This window comes from Cyphomyrmex costatus, unplaced genomic scaffold (assembly GCF_001594065.2).
Source record: "Cyphomyrmex costatus isolate MS0001 unplaced genomic scaffold, Ccosl1.0 scaffold199, whole genome shotgun sequence".
Taxonomy (NCBI): Eukaryota; Metazoa; Arthropoda; class Insecta; order Hymenoptera; family Formicidae; genus Cyphomyrmex; species Cyphomyrmex costatus.
This window is the reverse complement of record NW_017276028.1, coordinates 927,430-940,893: the sequence shown is the minus strand read 5'-3', so window position 1 is coordinate 940,893 and position 13,464 is coordinate 927,430. Positions and strand designations below refer to the sequence as shown.

General features: G+C 34.5%; 2 protein-coding genes across 2 annotated transcripts; one reads left to right on the top strand and one right to left on the bottom strand.

The window, feature by feature from the left end:
• Positions 1 to 46: 46 nt before the first annotated feature.
• On the top strand, positions 47 to 3,831 carry Coq7 (ubiquinone biosynthesis protein COQ7, mitochondrial). Its single transcript, XM_018538861.1, has 3 exons — positions 47 to 326; positions 3,156 to 3,310; positions 3,386 to 3,831. Exons 1-3 carry the CDS (start codon positions 304 to 306, stop codon positions 3,814 to 3,816), a joined length of 609 nt encoding a protein of 202 aa, XP_018394363.1. The 5' UTR covers positions 47 to 303; the 3' UTR covers positions 3,817 to 3,831.
• On the bottom strand, positions 2,562 to 12,757 carry shf (WNT inhibitory factor 1). Its single transcript, XM_018538859.1, has 6 exons — positions 12,592 to 12,757; positions 12,044 to 12,286; positions 8,799 to 8,939; positions 5,527 to 5,676; positions 2,991 to 3,086; positions 2,562 to 2,881 (listed from the first exon to the last, which is right to left on the bottom strand). The coding sequence occupies exons 1-6, from the start codon at positions 12,755 to 12,757 to the stop codon at positions 2,649 to 2,651; spliced, it is 1,029 nt and encodes a 342-aa protein (XP_018394361.1). The 3' UTR covers positions 2,562 to 2,648.
• Between the last annotated feature and the right edge of the window lie 707 nt (positions 12,758 to 13,464).

The following is a 13,464-nucleotide window of genomic DNA, read 5'->3' as shown; positions in this document are numbered from 1 at the left end:
GGAATCGCTCGGGCACGCGTCATGGCGGACCGAGCTACCCCCGCCGCCATTGGTCCGAGGGACACGTGACACTGGCCGTCCCGTTCGCAGCGCGGCACGACGTAATGTCGGACGACCATAACCTACCTGCCTCCGGCATCATCCTTCTTCTTCTTCTTCTTGTGCCTCTCTTCCGCGACGCGACCCGTTTCTGCTGTCTGTCTGGGATCTCCGACTACCTCCGGCGTCGCCCAGCGTCGTCCGTCTTCCTCGTCGACCACCATCCGACGTTGTTCTCGCCGCTCGAAAGTCCACCCCTCGTAAATGTCAGCGCCACGTTCGTTCAAGTACGCACTATTCCCTATCTAATGTATCTTGCTGTCTCACGTTGGAATAGAATTTTAGAACTCGACTATTCAACTACGTGCAACGTATGTTTTCTTTAGCGTGGAACTTTGACCCAAACTCTGATTAATTTTATCGATAATTTATCAAGTGAAAACCTGTATGTTAAACGATAGAATTTCTTGTTAACAATAATATATTCAATTAGACTGCATTGTGAATATGATGCTTTCCACTCTTTCCAGTGAGAGAGAGAGAACGTAACACAGTGATCATATCATCTTTTGTTTAACATTGCCAAGAATGTAAATAATTCATTGTATCATATGTGTCTCTTTCTAGAGAACACCCACAAGTAAGCAAAATGAGAAAAGTTTGTATAAAATAGTTATAGTTTTTTCTCTCTTAAAAAGTAACTAGTTATTGTTACAAGTCACTAATTCTAAAAAATTGTGTGGAGATGCCCTTACAGTTACTTACAGTTTAAGAATATCTTGATATGAGTCATATTTATTAAAAACAGGTGTTTAACAAAAATAAATTTGACGAACTTGATTGTGTTCCTCTTGATGTTTGTTTCTTGATTATTTTAATATATACATTCCACCAGATTAGACATTCTTGTATAACGATATTCTATTTTCTATACACGTTTTTAATCTTATTGTTCAATTTATCATATAATATATTTCAATGTTCTACAATTTGACTACTTCACAAAAGTTTAATTCTTGGTAATTTACAATAATTGATTAATATACATGTTTAATTTGATAACAATTAATGTATGATATTTCTATATTGACTAAACAAATAAATTTTAGTTATATCATACAGGTAATTTAGTTTTGACTTCATTTCTCAACTTTTCTTCGCTTGACACCAAAGATTTGATGACCTATGTGCCAAAATAGATGGCAATTCTGTTGACATTTAAAAAAACAAGATTTTAATGTCGAATGATTAACCGTTCTCTTTGTTTTACACTTTTGCAACAATTTAAACCATCATACTTACCCCATCATAAACTTGTTATTAATCATTTCAATCAATGTATATCCTAATTATTTACAAAAATTACTGAAGAAGGCCCTGTGGTCCCAAAACGTACTTTTTTTTTATAGTTATCAATGAAATAAAAAGGCAATTAAGAGTCAATATTATATGTGTGAACTAATAAAACATTTAATATAATATAAATTAAAATAAAATAAAAATAAACTAAAAAATTCACACTATAAATGCGCACGCAAACAAAAGTCAATTTAATTTATAATATATTAAATGTTTTATTAGTTCACACATATAATATTGACTCTTAATTGCTTTTTTATTTCATTGACAATTTTTAATACTAAGAGTCCTGTATATTCGTTCTATTTTTTATAATTCTCATTGAATAAATAAGAAAATATTAATAACTTCTTTTTGCTCTCTCTTAATTATTGACCTTTTCTCAACATAATTTTCCTAACATAATCATTTACAGAATATGATCAAGAATAATCCAATTACAAGAAATAGTCACAAATTTGTTCATTGGGTAATTACTTCATTTTAGTTAGCTAATAAATTTTATGCAAAGTATTACTAAATTAGTTGCAACGATAGAAAACGTAAAACCAGATAAAAGGCAAAAAGACAAAATATACAAAATAGTAAAAAACAAAAAATAAAATGCACATTGTAGAATAGGCTTAAAGTTATTTGGCTTATTTCAAAATTCACATTTTTTTCGCAATTTATAATAAAATCGTATTTATTTATCTATATTCTAAGATGTACAGAAAAAGATAATATAGAAGAAAGAAGTCCATCACAGGCACACTACTACAATGCTGAATTATTTCATAGTTATGCTTTCTGAAACCATGACAGAAAATACATTTTGTTCCTATTTTGTTTTTTTTACAATTGTTACAACTACAATATAAAAGTAGTATTAACTAAATACAATAATGTTGTAAAATGGCATAAAGCAGCTCTTTACATATCACATCTGAGACAGAGTAAATTAGAAACTATGAATTTTACATCACACTAGAGTTACCAATCGAGATTTGGATCTAAATCTTATGAAAGCTTTAATGCTTTTCTCTTCACGTCAAATAAAAACAAGAATACACTACAAATCTCTTCGAATCATTTTAATATCACGAGATTCTTTCTCTACGAACCCATAGACTTTTGTTTCTTCGTACAATTTAGGATAATATATGTAAACACAATCTGCCGTAATTTCATCTAGTGATTTTAGAATGATGTCGCTTTCTAAAGGATTCAGTTGGTACGAATAATAATAACGTTGAAAATACTCCATTAGTCTAAGCCCATGGCTTGCTTTTATGACAAAACTTTCCGTACCAGCCAGCTTCGCAGAGGCATGTGTCATTTGATTGACAGGTTCCATGTTTACACGGCTTGCTACATGTTGAACGTTGTGACGTTATATGTGTGGTTGCAATTTCGCAGTGATTGCCTTTATATTCGTTTGAACATCTGCAGATGTTAGTGCCCTTGCATTTGCCTCCGTTGAGACAAGGAATAACGCATTTGGCTGAAAAAACAAAAAATTGTTTAACATAATAAATTTTTTTTTAATTTTATATCCTTTCTAAATTTTATATAATTTAAAAATGTTCTTTGAGACCCGTTGTTGTACTTACAAAATTCACAGCGCAAGCCGAAATAGCCTTTTGGGCATTCACAGATATCTTTTTGAATACATTTTCCTCCATTCAAACATTTCTCTGTGCAGATACCTGAAATTATTTGGTGTAATCAGTCTTCATAAGTAGCAATAGAGAATCTAACTTTTTGAAATTTTACAGAAAAATGTTACACGTCAGAGGAGTGGGTATACGATTGGCCAGTACATTAGCAGGCAGGAGTTCGTCTAAAAAAATGCTAGATTCGATGATAAGAATCGATCATGCTGGCGAATTGGGAGCCGACAGAATATACGCCGGACAAATGGCCGTACTAGGTATAATTATCTAAATTCATAATGTATAAATGTGGATATAGATTAGAATTCTAATGGTTTTTTGCGAAATCACAGGCAACACGGCGATTGGACCGACTATACAGCACATGTGGGATCAAGAGAAACGACACCACGCCAAATTCGAGGAATTGATTCGCAAGTATCGAGTCAGACCCACCGTCCTCACCCCACTGTTGAATATCGCCGGATTCGCTCTGGGTGCCGGTACTGCTCTCATGGGTGAGAAAGCAGCGATGGCGTGCACTGTGGCAGTGGAGACTGTGATCGTTGAACATTACAACGATCAGTTGCGTACGTTGATGGCGAATAGCGACAATGTGGACGAAGAGATACTCGAAACTATAAAGAAGTTCCGAGATGAAGAACAACAGCATCATGATACGGGTATAGATCACGGCGCCGAGCAAGCTCCGTTTTACCAAGCTCTGACAAATGTGATCAAATGCGGCTGCAAAACAGCTATTTCAATTGTTAAAGTGATATGAATATATCTGCAAGTGTTCGAGATTAAACGTTAAAGATTTTAAAAACATTAAAGTTGTTACTTGTAAATAGCGTTGTAATTTATGTAATATTATTATTATTAATTATAATATTATTATTAATAAATTATTAATAGTACTACGGTATTAATTTAATAATATTCGGAACATCCCGAGTTTAATAGAGCATTTTTTAATCACTGATTTTTTCATGAATTGAATCCATAATAAAAAAATCCATGTGTACCACGAAGTGTGTTAAGAGACTGATTTTGATATATCTAATTTGATAGATATAAACGATTACATTGAATCTATTTATAATAAATGATAAAATTGTGAGATTATATATTATTTGGGGTGTGCCAACGGGTACAATGTTTCAATCACGAATACGGCAAGAAAATCGATCGAAAAAGAATAGTTACTAAATACTATTATTATTGAAATATTAGCAAAAAAACAATTTAATATTTAAAATAATCAAAATAATATTAATAGATGAAAGATATGGAAGGCGCACGCTAGTTCTATGAAAAATGAACTTATTTAATAGAAGTAATGCAATTTAAAATTAAGTAGAAATAAATAAAAACACTATCATGTAGTCAAGTGAATCTTCATAAATTATGTAAAATACATATATTAATTAAAATTGACTTGTACAAGTAATATATTATATGTGTAAAGACCATCACACGTACGAAAATTTTAGTAGTAATCGTAAGGTCTTAAGCAAATCGACCAATCACAATCAAGATTACGATTTTACATTTTAATACGCTAAACTGTGATTGGCCGATTTGCTTAAGACCTTACGATTGCTACTAAAATTTTTGTACGTGTGATGACCTTAAGGAAAAAATTCCAAAAAAATCCACTTGAAAGAAATAAAAATTTTATATGTACCCAAAAAAAAAATAAAGGTTACCATTATTTCTTCACATAATTTCTCAATAGACAGAATTTAAATATTTGTTCCATTTTACAATATTTTAAGATCTATCTTTTGCGTAGCATTTGTATCTAAATTGCTGAACCAGTCTTACGTCTCGTTTTCTACTTCCTGATTTGATATAAAATGTTTTTGTGATAATGATCTTTCTAAGAAGTTAGAAATCTGAAAGTATGAAATTAGACAAATAATCATACGTTTTTAGACGTAAATAGATTCCTCCTTGTCAACTTTATTCACATGAAATATATAATGCTGGATTTTTTACCATTTAAATTGCTTAAACTTTGCGAAAACTGTGATAGATTATTCATCGAAAATTTGTTGCAATGCTCATTCATACTTTTATAATACAGCTCTACACAACTATAGGAAAGTTTTTGTATCTATTGAAAAAATAAATTCAGGAGCACGTACTACATCTCTGACTTCGTATTCTCGCTTTTTCGTCTTTTTGGATAGTTTGGAGAATATCATTTGAAAAACATGTGCTTAGAGATGATCAAGAAGTGAAACATAAACTGACTCGGCAAGTTAAATACAAATTTCTATGCAAAAAATTTCTTGAAATTAGACATATGATACATGCTTGGACAAATACTCGAATCGATAGGAGCTATATGAAGAGATAAATTAATGATATACGTAACATTTACTTCGCTGCACATATTTCGAAAATTAAAATAACATTTTTTAATGTTATCTCTTTTGAGCGAACTCTACTTTTTTCCATCATATGTTTATGTAATTTAATATACCTCCTTCGCAGTAAGGACCTTGATATCCTGGCGGGCACGAACACACGCCTGGCGCTGTGCAGTTACCACCATTCATACAATTCGGATAACAAAGCGCTGTTTTACAATTAGGACCTAGATAACCATCTGGGCAGGGACCAGGATTAGGCTCTGCAAAAATAAAGATTCAGTTAAAAAAAAATGGAATATTACCGTGATGTAAATACATTACACAAATACGCAAATATGAACACATGTTTATTAATTATCTTTGTACGATTAAACACGAGAAATATTTCGGTAACAGAACCGATTACGATCTCGCAGTTAATCTGATAAGATATTCTTCTAACGCAATTTCATGCAGATTTAATCGCGAATTTCTTTTCAAAAACTTAATGATTAATCATAGAATTGAATTCAATACAATATATTATATATTTAATATTATATATTTATCTCATATATATATATATATATATTTTTTTTTTTTCATAAAAAAAGAATATATTTTAATTTATACAATACTGAATAAATATAATTCATTTGTTTATCTCATATATCATGGTTTGTATATATACAAACCATGGGTTTCTTTCGATTGAATTTTACTTGTCGAAAGAGAAAACTTCGATGTTTAAATATATACATATTTAATTATTTCACATTTGCACATTCAATCTGCTATGCTACGAATTATCATTGATGTATTATCGCAGAAGCGATTATACGAAACATTCGAGAGCATCATATTTGTCACCTCTATCTGAATTCGAGAAGATGAAAACAATTACGTGTCACGTGGATCGTTATTTGCTAGTCTTTTCTCATTCATGATTTATATAATAAATTCAATCGTGCTGAACAATCCTTTCAATCCTCGATATTATCAAGATATTTATGTATGTAAAGTACTTTAATAGCAGATAAACATATACTTGACTTAATGATTAGTAACTTGAATGCACAGAGATTGAGAGAGCTGAGAATAACGCCGAGAAGGCAGAGCAGACTCGTGCGTTCTTTTGCATTAAGTAGGCAATTAGGCACTTAATTCATAATTCGCGGACGAACAATGACTCGAGGAAGCATAGAACTGGCTAACGCTTAATAAATAAAGCGTCGGACAAAATAAAACAAAAAAAAATGAATGCTAATGTAGAAAATACAAGCGTATAAAACGGAAAAAAGTAACCGATCTGAGGTAATATTTTAATGAAAACAATTTTTTTTAATATAAGCCAAAGCGAGTATTTTCCGAACATCAGACGATAACAATAGTTAATTGCTAAATTGCAAAATGAAAAGCAAGGATTTTAGCACTGGCATAATTTCTCTAATCGAGTTCAAATTTGCATGCCGCACGCGATAATAGTTAATAAACCTTGTTTGAGGATAAACGAAATCCGACGTAATAAGATCCTTCCTCACGTACATACATGCAGCATTGGAAATCGAGTTTACCGAAATTATGCTCGTTCCCGATACTCATTAGCAACACTTGCTTCATTCAATACGCCTGATACATCAAAAAGAAGAACGATTGACATTACTCAACACTTTGCAATTGTAATTAACGTAATCACAAGATAGTTGTATTACTATAAGATAGCGTTAATAGAATCTATGCTTTTACGGTAACAAAAGCAGTCCACCTTGCGAACGGCGATGGGTGCACGAAATTGAGGTCCGTTGTTTAGGCACAACATTAAAATATTATGTTTTAAAATCTCTTTTTCTCTTGCGTTATTTCTTTAGTATTATAATGCACAGTAACATGCACTGAGAAAAGATGTACTAAGTTTTAATAAATAATTATTTGAATATTATATATAAATTAACATTTACTTCCAGTAAATAAATATTTACTCAATAAAATTGTTTATTCGAAAAATGTTAGTTAAATGTTAGTCAAATTAATTCTTATACTAAATAAATGATTCAGTGCATTTTTTGTCAGTAATAAACTGAAATAAGAAAACGATAGGCGGTATACATAGTCGGATCTTATATTTAGGATTGTCTTAAATAGTCTTAAGATATCATGAACCAATTAGAAAGCGATATTAGCATCTTAAGAAATTATTTAAGAATAAACTATGAATACCGCCCTCTGTTCAGTTAAAGCGAGTCTCAATGTCTACTAATATTTTTATATAAATTTCTACTATTTCTAGTTCAAGTAAATTGTATACCGATTGTTTATCGGTCTTAAAACATAGTTCTAGACTGAAGCTGGACCACGTAATATTACAAATTAATTTAGCATTACTGAGATGCTAATGAGCATTTTTTAAACATTGTAAAGAACTTATAGTATTAAATCTGTCATTCCGTGCAGGCGTTTTATCAATTCGTTTCAGCTTCAATATAGGACTGTGTTTCAAGATCTATGAATAATTGGCGCGCAATTTACTTGAACTAGCAGTTATAAAGTTTACAAAAAAATATTATTATAGGCACTAAAATCTGCTTTGACCGAATATGATTTTCATCGCTGATTAAACATTTCTCGAATAATTCTCATTTAACATGAATAAACACGAACAAAGGTTATTGGAACACGTGCGTCCCTAGGAACTGGAGAAAATTTTGAGACTCTCAAAGAAACCTTTTGTTTCCTCATGTTTTAGTAAGTAACTGATGCCTCAAGACGCTTCGAGGTGCTCCTTTTTGTAACGTGACGAGACACGAGTGCGCGTGTAAAATTAGCCACGTGCAAGTTTTACGAGGGCGTTAGGAAAAGGTCCAAGTCGAAAGTTAATCGATTCGCTACTCCCTTTGACACCTTGACAAACGCAAGCATCCTCGTTCGGACCGGGATCTCGTCGCGATGATCGAGGCTCGGAGCAACCGTTTAACGACGTAACATCCATAAATCTCCCACAGACACTGCAGTGGAGCGGCGGAGATTCGATGCGCCTCCCTCGCACAATTATCGGACCCATCGTTCCGGTCGGCAGGCGAGAGCAGGTACAGGTAGATAATCTTTCTCTTACAAAGTATCAAAACGTGCGCTCATACGCGCATCAGGTACATGCTGTCGATTAAATAAAAAAGAGGAGAGCCAGTCGGAACGAATGAACCATGCGCGAACCGGATTTCGTGGGCGCGCCGTTTACGCGCCGCGATGCAACATCCTCGCGAGGCGAGGAAGAGATCCGGTCGATTCCTGACTGCCTCTCCCGCATCGGTTAAGAGCATGCAGCAAATTAGGCGATGAATTACTGCTGATACAGAACTGTATGTGCGAGCGAAGAGGTGGTGATCGTGGGCGCGACTGACGGACTCACCGCGCACGGTGCATTCTTTTCTTAAACTGAGACGAAGGGGCGTCCCGTTTAGAGGTTTCCCCTTGAGGTTCTCGATCATCAGACTGATCCCGAATTGCGCTATGCCCGAATTGCCGGCGCAAGGTAAGAGAATGCTGAAATCTGCAACGGAAAAACAAACAGGGTGAGATCTGCTCCATGCAACTGAATTTTCTGCAGTATATTTCCTATCTCATTCAACTTTCGAAGCGTTTCTCACTTTAATTTTGACTCTTAATTTTCACACCATCGGAATGTTTATTCAAATTTTAATACAATTCTTTTAAATTTAATTTTAATTTTAAAAAATATATGGTTAAAAATTAATAGACCTATTATTGAGTTTTGATTCTCGCAGTTCGATCTCTTTGGCATTACGTGACATAATATTTACTCGATCTGAGAGAAAACTACTTTTATAAAACATATTTAAGAGAGAGAACTAAAAATATTTTCTTCTAATTGCACGAGAATCAAGAGGCGTTTCAGATTTTATCGATCAAACTTCCACACTGCGTTCTACAGTAAAGATAACAAAATTATATAATCACAAATGCAAAAATATTTTATTGAAAAACATAAATATAATTATCTTTGTATATACGATTAAAAATCAGGGAATGCGCTTTCTATTTCGATAAATGGAATCGGAAACATGTCTTGTAGTTAATAGATAAGATGATACTTTTCTAATCGTATGCAATCTACAGATTTAGTCAAATTTCTTTTTACAGGACAAGACAAGCTGATAATATTTATTCTTAATGTATTTATGAATGACTACGTTTAATACCTCAAATAAACATGAAAATTCGTTCAAAAATCAGCGATGGCAATTTAATCTTTGCAAATGTAACGTCATAATAACTCGTCATAACTCGTTTCAGATTGAATCGACCGAACGAAATATTCTTCAAGCAAAACAAATTCCGATACAAAAGAATGTGTCTATATAAAGAATATCTTCGACGCCTTCTCTTATAGATCAGGTAGATTTTACACCACACGCCAACAAAGATATCTACCTTTGACTGTGTAAACAAGAATCGTCAGGGCACGGCACTTATGCAACATCACGTAGAGAGATAAAAGTTAATAACAAAACGGTCGGATTTGCGATCGCGGGCGTGTGCAACAGAATTATTTCAACATATCATAGAACGTGATGCCGGTAAAGCTACATCCAACAGTAAGCGCGATTTATTCGTGAAAATGACATTTTATCGCGCGATAAAAGCCGAACGTGCATTAGACTTCGATATATTCAGCCTCCGAAGTCTAAATACACTTTGACTGACAAACGAAAACGCTATTAGCACGTTAACACTCATTGATGCTAAGCGAAAAATAACTGCATCAGCAAGACAGACGAAGACTTTATTGCAATTTACGATTATTTGAATTTTGTAGGTTTTCACTCGAGAACTATTATCGAACAAAAAATCGTGAACATTTTTCTCATACTTATAGATTCTAGCAATCTTTTTCTGTCTTGCAAGGTCTTGATTTATTAATTTTTTTAGTGATAAACATTTTCGTAATATTTTTTAACATATATACTGTTGCACTTAACGGAATTTATTTTAGAGTGCTTTATAAAATAAATTCTTAACAGTAATAATATAATTCAGTTTTTTTTTTTTTATAAAGTTCCAATATTACTGGATAATAAAAAGCTTTTTCTTTATATCTTTCTTTCTGAATAATGTGAGATAGTTATTTCTGATGTATTTTTATCTGCTAAACACATTATTCGATTATTAGTTCGCATTAAAACAAATGACGCTATAAAGATGCAAGAAACGATAATTTTGAAAGTATTCATGTACGGTATTAGCAGAAATTTTTTACAATTTTTATTAATATTACGTGAAAGTATCAATTTTTAATTACCTGTATTAATAATTTTGACATACTGATAACATTGGACAACCGATAACCCTTTTTTATATAATATTATATAATTTATATTTATATAATGTAATTATATTATGTAAGTATACAAAAGCACTTTTCATCTTTTCACATAATGCAGTATTAAGATGAAGAGAGAGAGAGAGAGAATAAAATGCCTTTTTTATATATTACATGAAACGAGTTATTTACTGGAAAAATTGTTTTGAAACGAAACAAAATGCATTTTACGACTAAAAGTTGATACTTTCGTGTGATATAAATGAAATTTAGAAATAAAATTTGCTGTTGGTGTTGCAACATTATGAAAATCCTCAAAATCCTTTTTTGCCTTTTTGACGCCAATTTTATCAAAATTATTCAGTAGAGTAGCTAAAAAATGACTATTCATATTTGTATTGCAAAATGTATTGATAATAATATCATTTAATTTTTACACTAAGATTTTTCGAACTTACAATTAGTAATGACACTAATTGTAAATTTATAAATTTGTAAGCTTGTATTTTTTAAACATCCTTAAGCATTCTTTTTTAATTTACTTTAAAAGTGACACAACTCAAAAAACTAAGTTTCCCACATAAAAGGGAAAAAACTATTTTTGTCAGTTTGATACGAAATTATTGACTAAGTAATCACAAAATATCGGCAAAAAGAATATATTGTTAACACGATGAAATGTCATTTTCGTTTTACAACCCTTAAAAACTCATACTTTTTTAGTTGTAATCTTCTGACGATTTTTTTTACGAAAGTTAGTTATAACGAATTCGATAACGCACTCAGTGCGCATATCAAAGCTATCGTGCACAAATTGACGTAAAGATATGTGTTTAATATAAATACAGAAACCGTGAAATCCCGCAATATACACTTTAGTATTTTATAATTCGAAATATTCCATTTTTATACTCAGATTAAATCAGTGTATAGTTTTGATGATCGATAGGGTACGTTTACCTAACTCATTCATGTCCTGGCGAAAATAAAAATCGGAGTATAAATCGAATAAGAAGTGAAGAGTAACGGAAGAGTAAACGAAAGGAAGCTTCCTTCTAGGAAGCAAAAATTGAAATAACGAAAAGAGGTGTTACACTTGGTTTTTTTTTCTTACATTTGATTGTTGTTTCAATTTTTGCTTTCTATAAGTTGCGTTTACGCTTCTATTACTCTCTTTTCTTATACTCGACTTACGTTCCGATTTTTATTTTCGCCAGGACGATAACAACTCGAAATGATGTTTCTTTCAGTTGTATCACTTTTGACGTGAGGAAACGATATATTTGAGAGATATATTGACAGTAAATCTTTACCTTTCGGTCTCTTAGGCACCCGTCCTTGCTTTTTGATCGTGATCGATGGAGTTTTCAAGATGCTCTCGTCGTACGACTTTAAACGAAAAAAGTTGTAATAGTACTTTTTTACTCCTGACTTCCACGTGAAATTCACGTGCGACACCTCGCTTGGGATAATCGGCAGTTTATTCTCAAACTCTGGATCTAAAAGATAAGCCAGTACTCGGCCCTCCGCAATCGCGTATATTTCCATTGCAAGCCCTGCATTAGCCAAAAATAGTTTCAGTTTTACATTGATGTTTATAATCATTTTTCTAACGTCATTGGCGTAACCCGATATCACGAATATCAATCGATTCTTTTTCTATTCTGTATTTATTTAACGATACTTTTTGCACCGAACTCATCAAAGGTATAACATATGAAATTTATAACGGAGCATCGCGGAGCAGCGAGCGATATGATACGCGGAAGAAAGGGGGTCACATATGAAGCTAAAGAGGGGGGGGGAGGAAGAAAATAAGAAATCCGAGGGGCGATTCACTCAACATCTGTGAACTGTATACCGCTAAACATCTTAATTTGCTGCTGGTCGATCCAGAGGGAGATGTCACCGGACGGCTTGTGGCCGGGGTTCCCGGAGCGATGCTGATGCCGGGCGAGGGCCGCGTCCAGGAGGAGGGCCAGGGCGAGCGTCGCCGCCGCGGCCAGGGCGGCCGCAGCCGATCGCATAATTGCCCGCGCCGCTGCTGCCGCCGCAGCCGCTGTCGTCGTCGTCGTCGCCGCCGCCGCTACCAGGTGTGTTACGCGCGCACACCGGTGTGAGGAAGCCCGGGTGTCCCTTCCCCGGCAACCGCCGTTCCTGGCCGTCTCTCTTAAAATGTATTTATTCAACGTGCCGGCGTGCGTGCCGTTGGCGCGATCCGACGCGTGAAATCGGGGGGGATTTCACGGGGCGCGCGCGCGCGCGCACACGTCTCCTCCGCGCGGGCAGATATATATACCGGAGAGATCCCGCGGTGATTTCAACGCACGGTTGTCTACCCCCTCGATCGGTAAAACAGAGATTGAGAGAGAGCGAGCGAGAAGGAGGGTGAGATGGTGGGAAAGGGACGAGAGGAAGAGTATATGAGAGAGGCGCGCGAACTTTCCTCTCTCGCTTATGCGAGAACGGCGCGCGATATACGTATGTAACGATGCGCGCGAACCGCGTCGCTCCGGCGGACTGACTGACTGACTGACTGACTCTCAATGAGAGAGTCGAGGCACGCGGAGCGAGTAGCGAAACCTCTCCCGTGAAGCGAGATAGAGATCTCGCAGACGGACCCGCCGGGGCACGCCGGTCGCCGGGGAGCGAGAGCGACGCCGCCGCGGAGTTAAGGCTGCGTGCACAATGTATTCGGAAATCTGCTTTGCCAATCTCCCCCCCCCCACTCACT

Bases quoted from the DNA above. Each gene is read 5' to 3' on its own strand.
- Coq7 (XM_018538861.1), top strand. From the start codon at position 304: ATGTCAGCGCCACGTTCGTTCAA. The intron at 327-3,155 runs GTACGCACTATT...GAAATTTTACAG, and splicing joins TCAGCGCCACGTTCGTTCAA to AAAAATGTTACACGTCAGAG. The intron at 3,311-3,385 runs GTATAATTATCT...GCGAAATCACAG, and splicing joins CGGACAAATGGCCGTACTAG to GCAACACGGCGATTGGACCG.
- shf (XM_018538859.1), bottom strand. From the start codon at position 12,757: ATGCGATCGGCTGCGGCCGCCCTGGCCGCGGCGGCGACGCTCGCCCTG. The intron at 3,087-5,526 runs GTATATTAAATT...AAATAATTTCAG, and splicing joins AGGTCCTTACTGCGAAGGAG to GTATCTGCACAGAGAAATGT. The intron at 2,882-2,990 runs GTAAGTACAACA...TTGTTTTTTCAG, and splicing joins CGGCTTGCGCTGTGAATTTT to CCAAATGCGTTATTCCTTGT.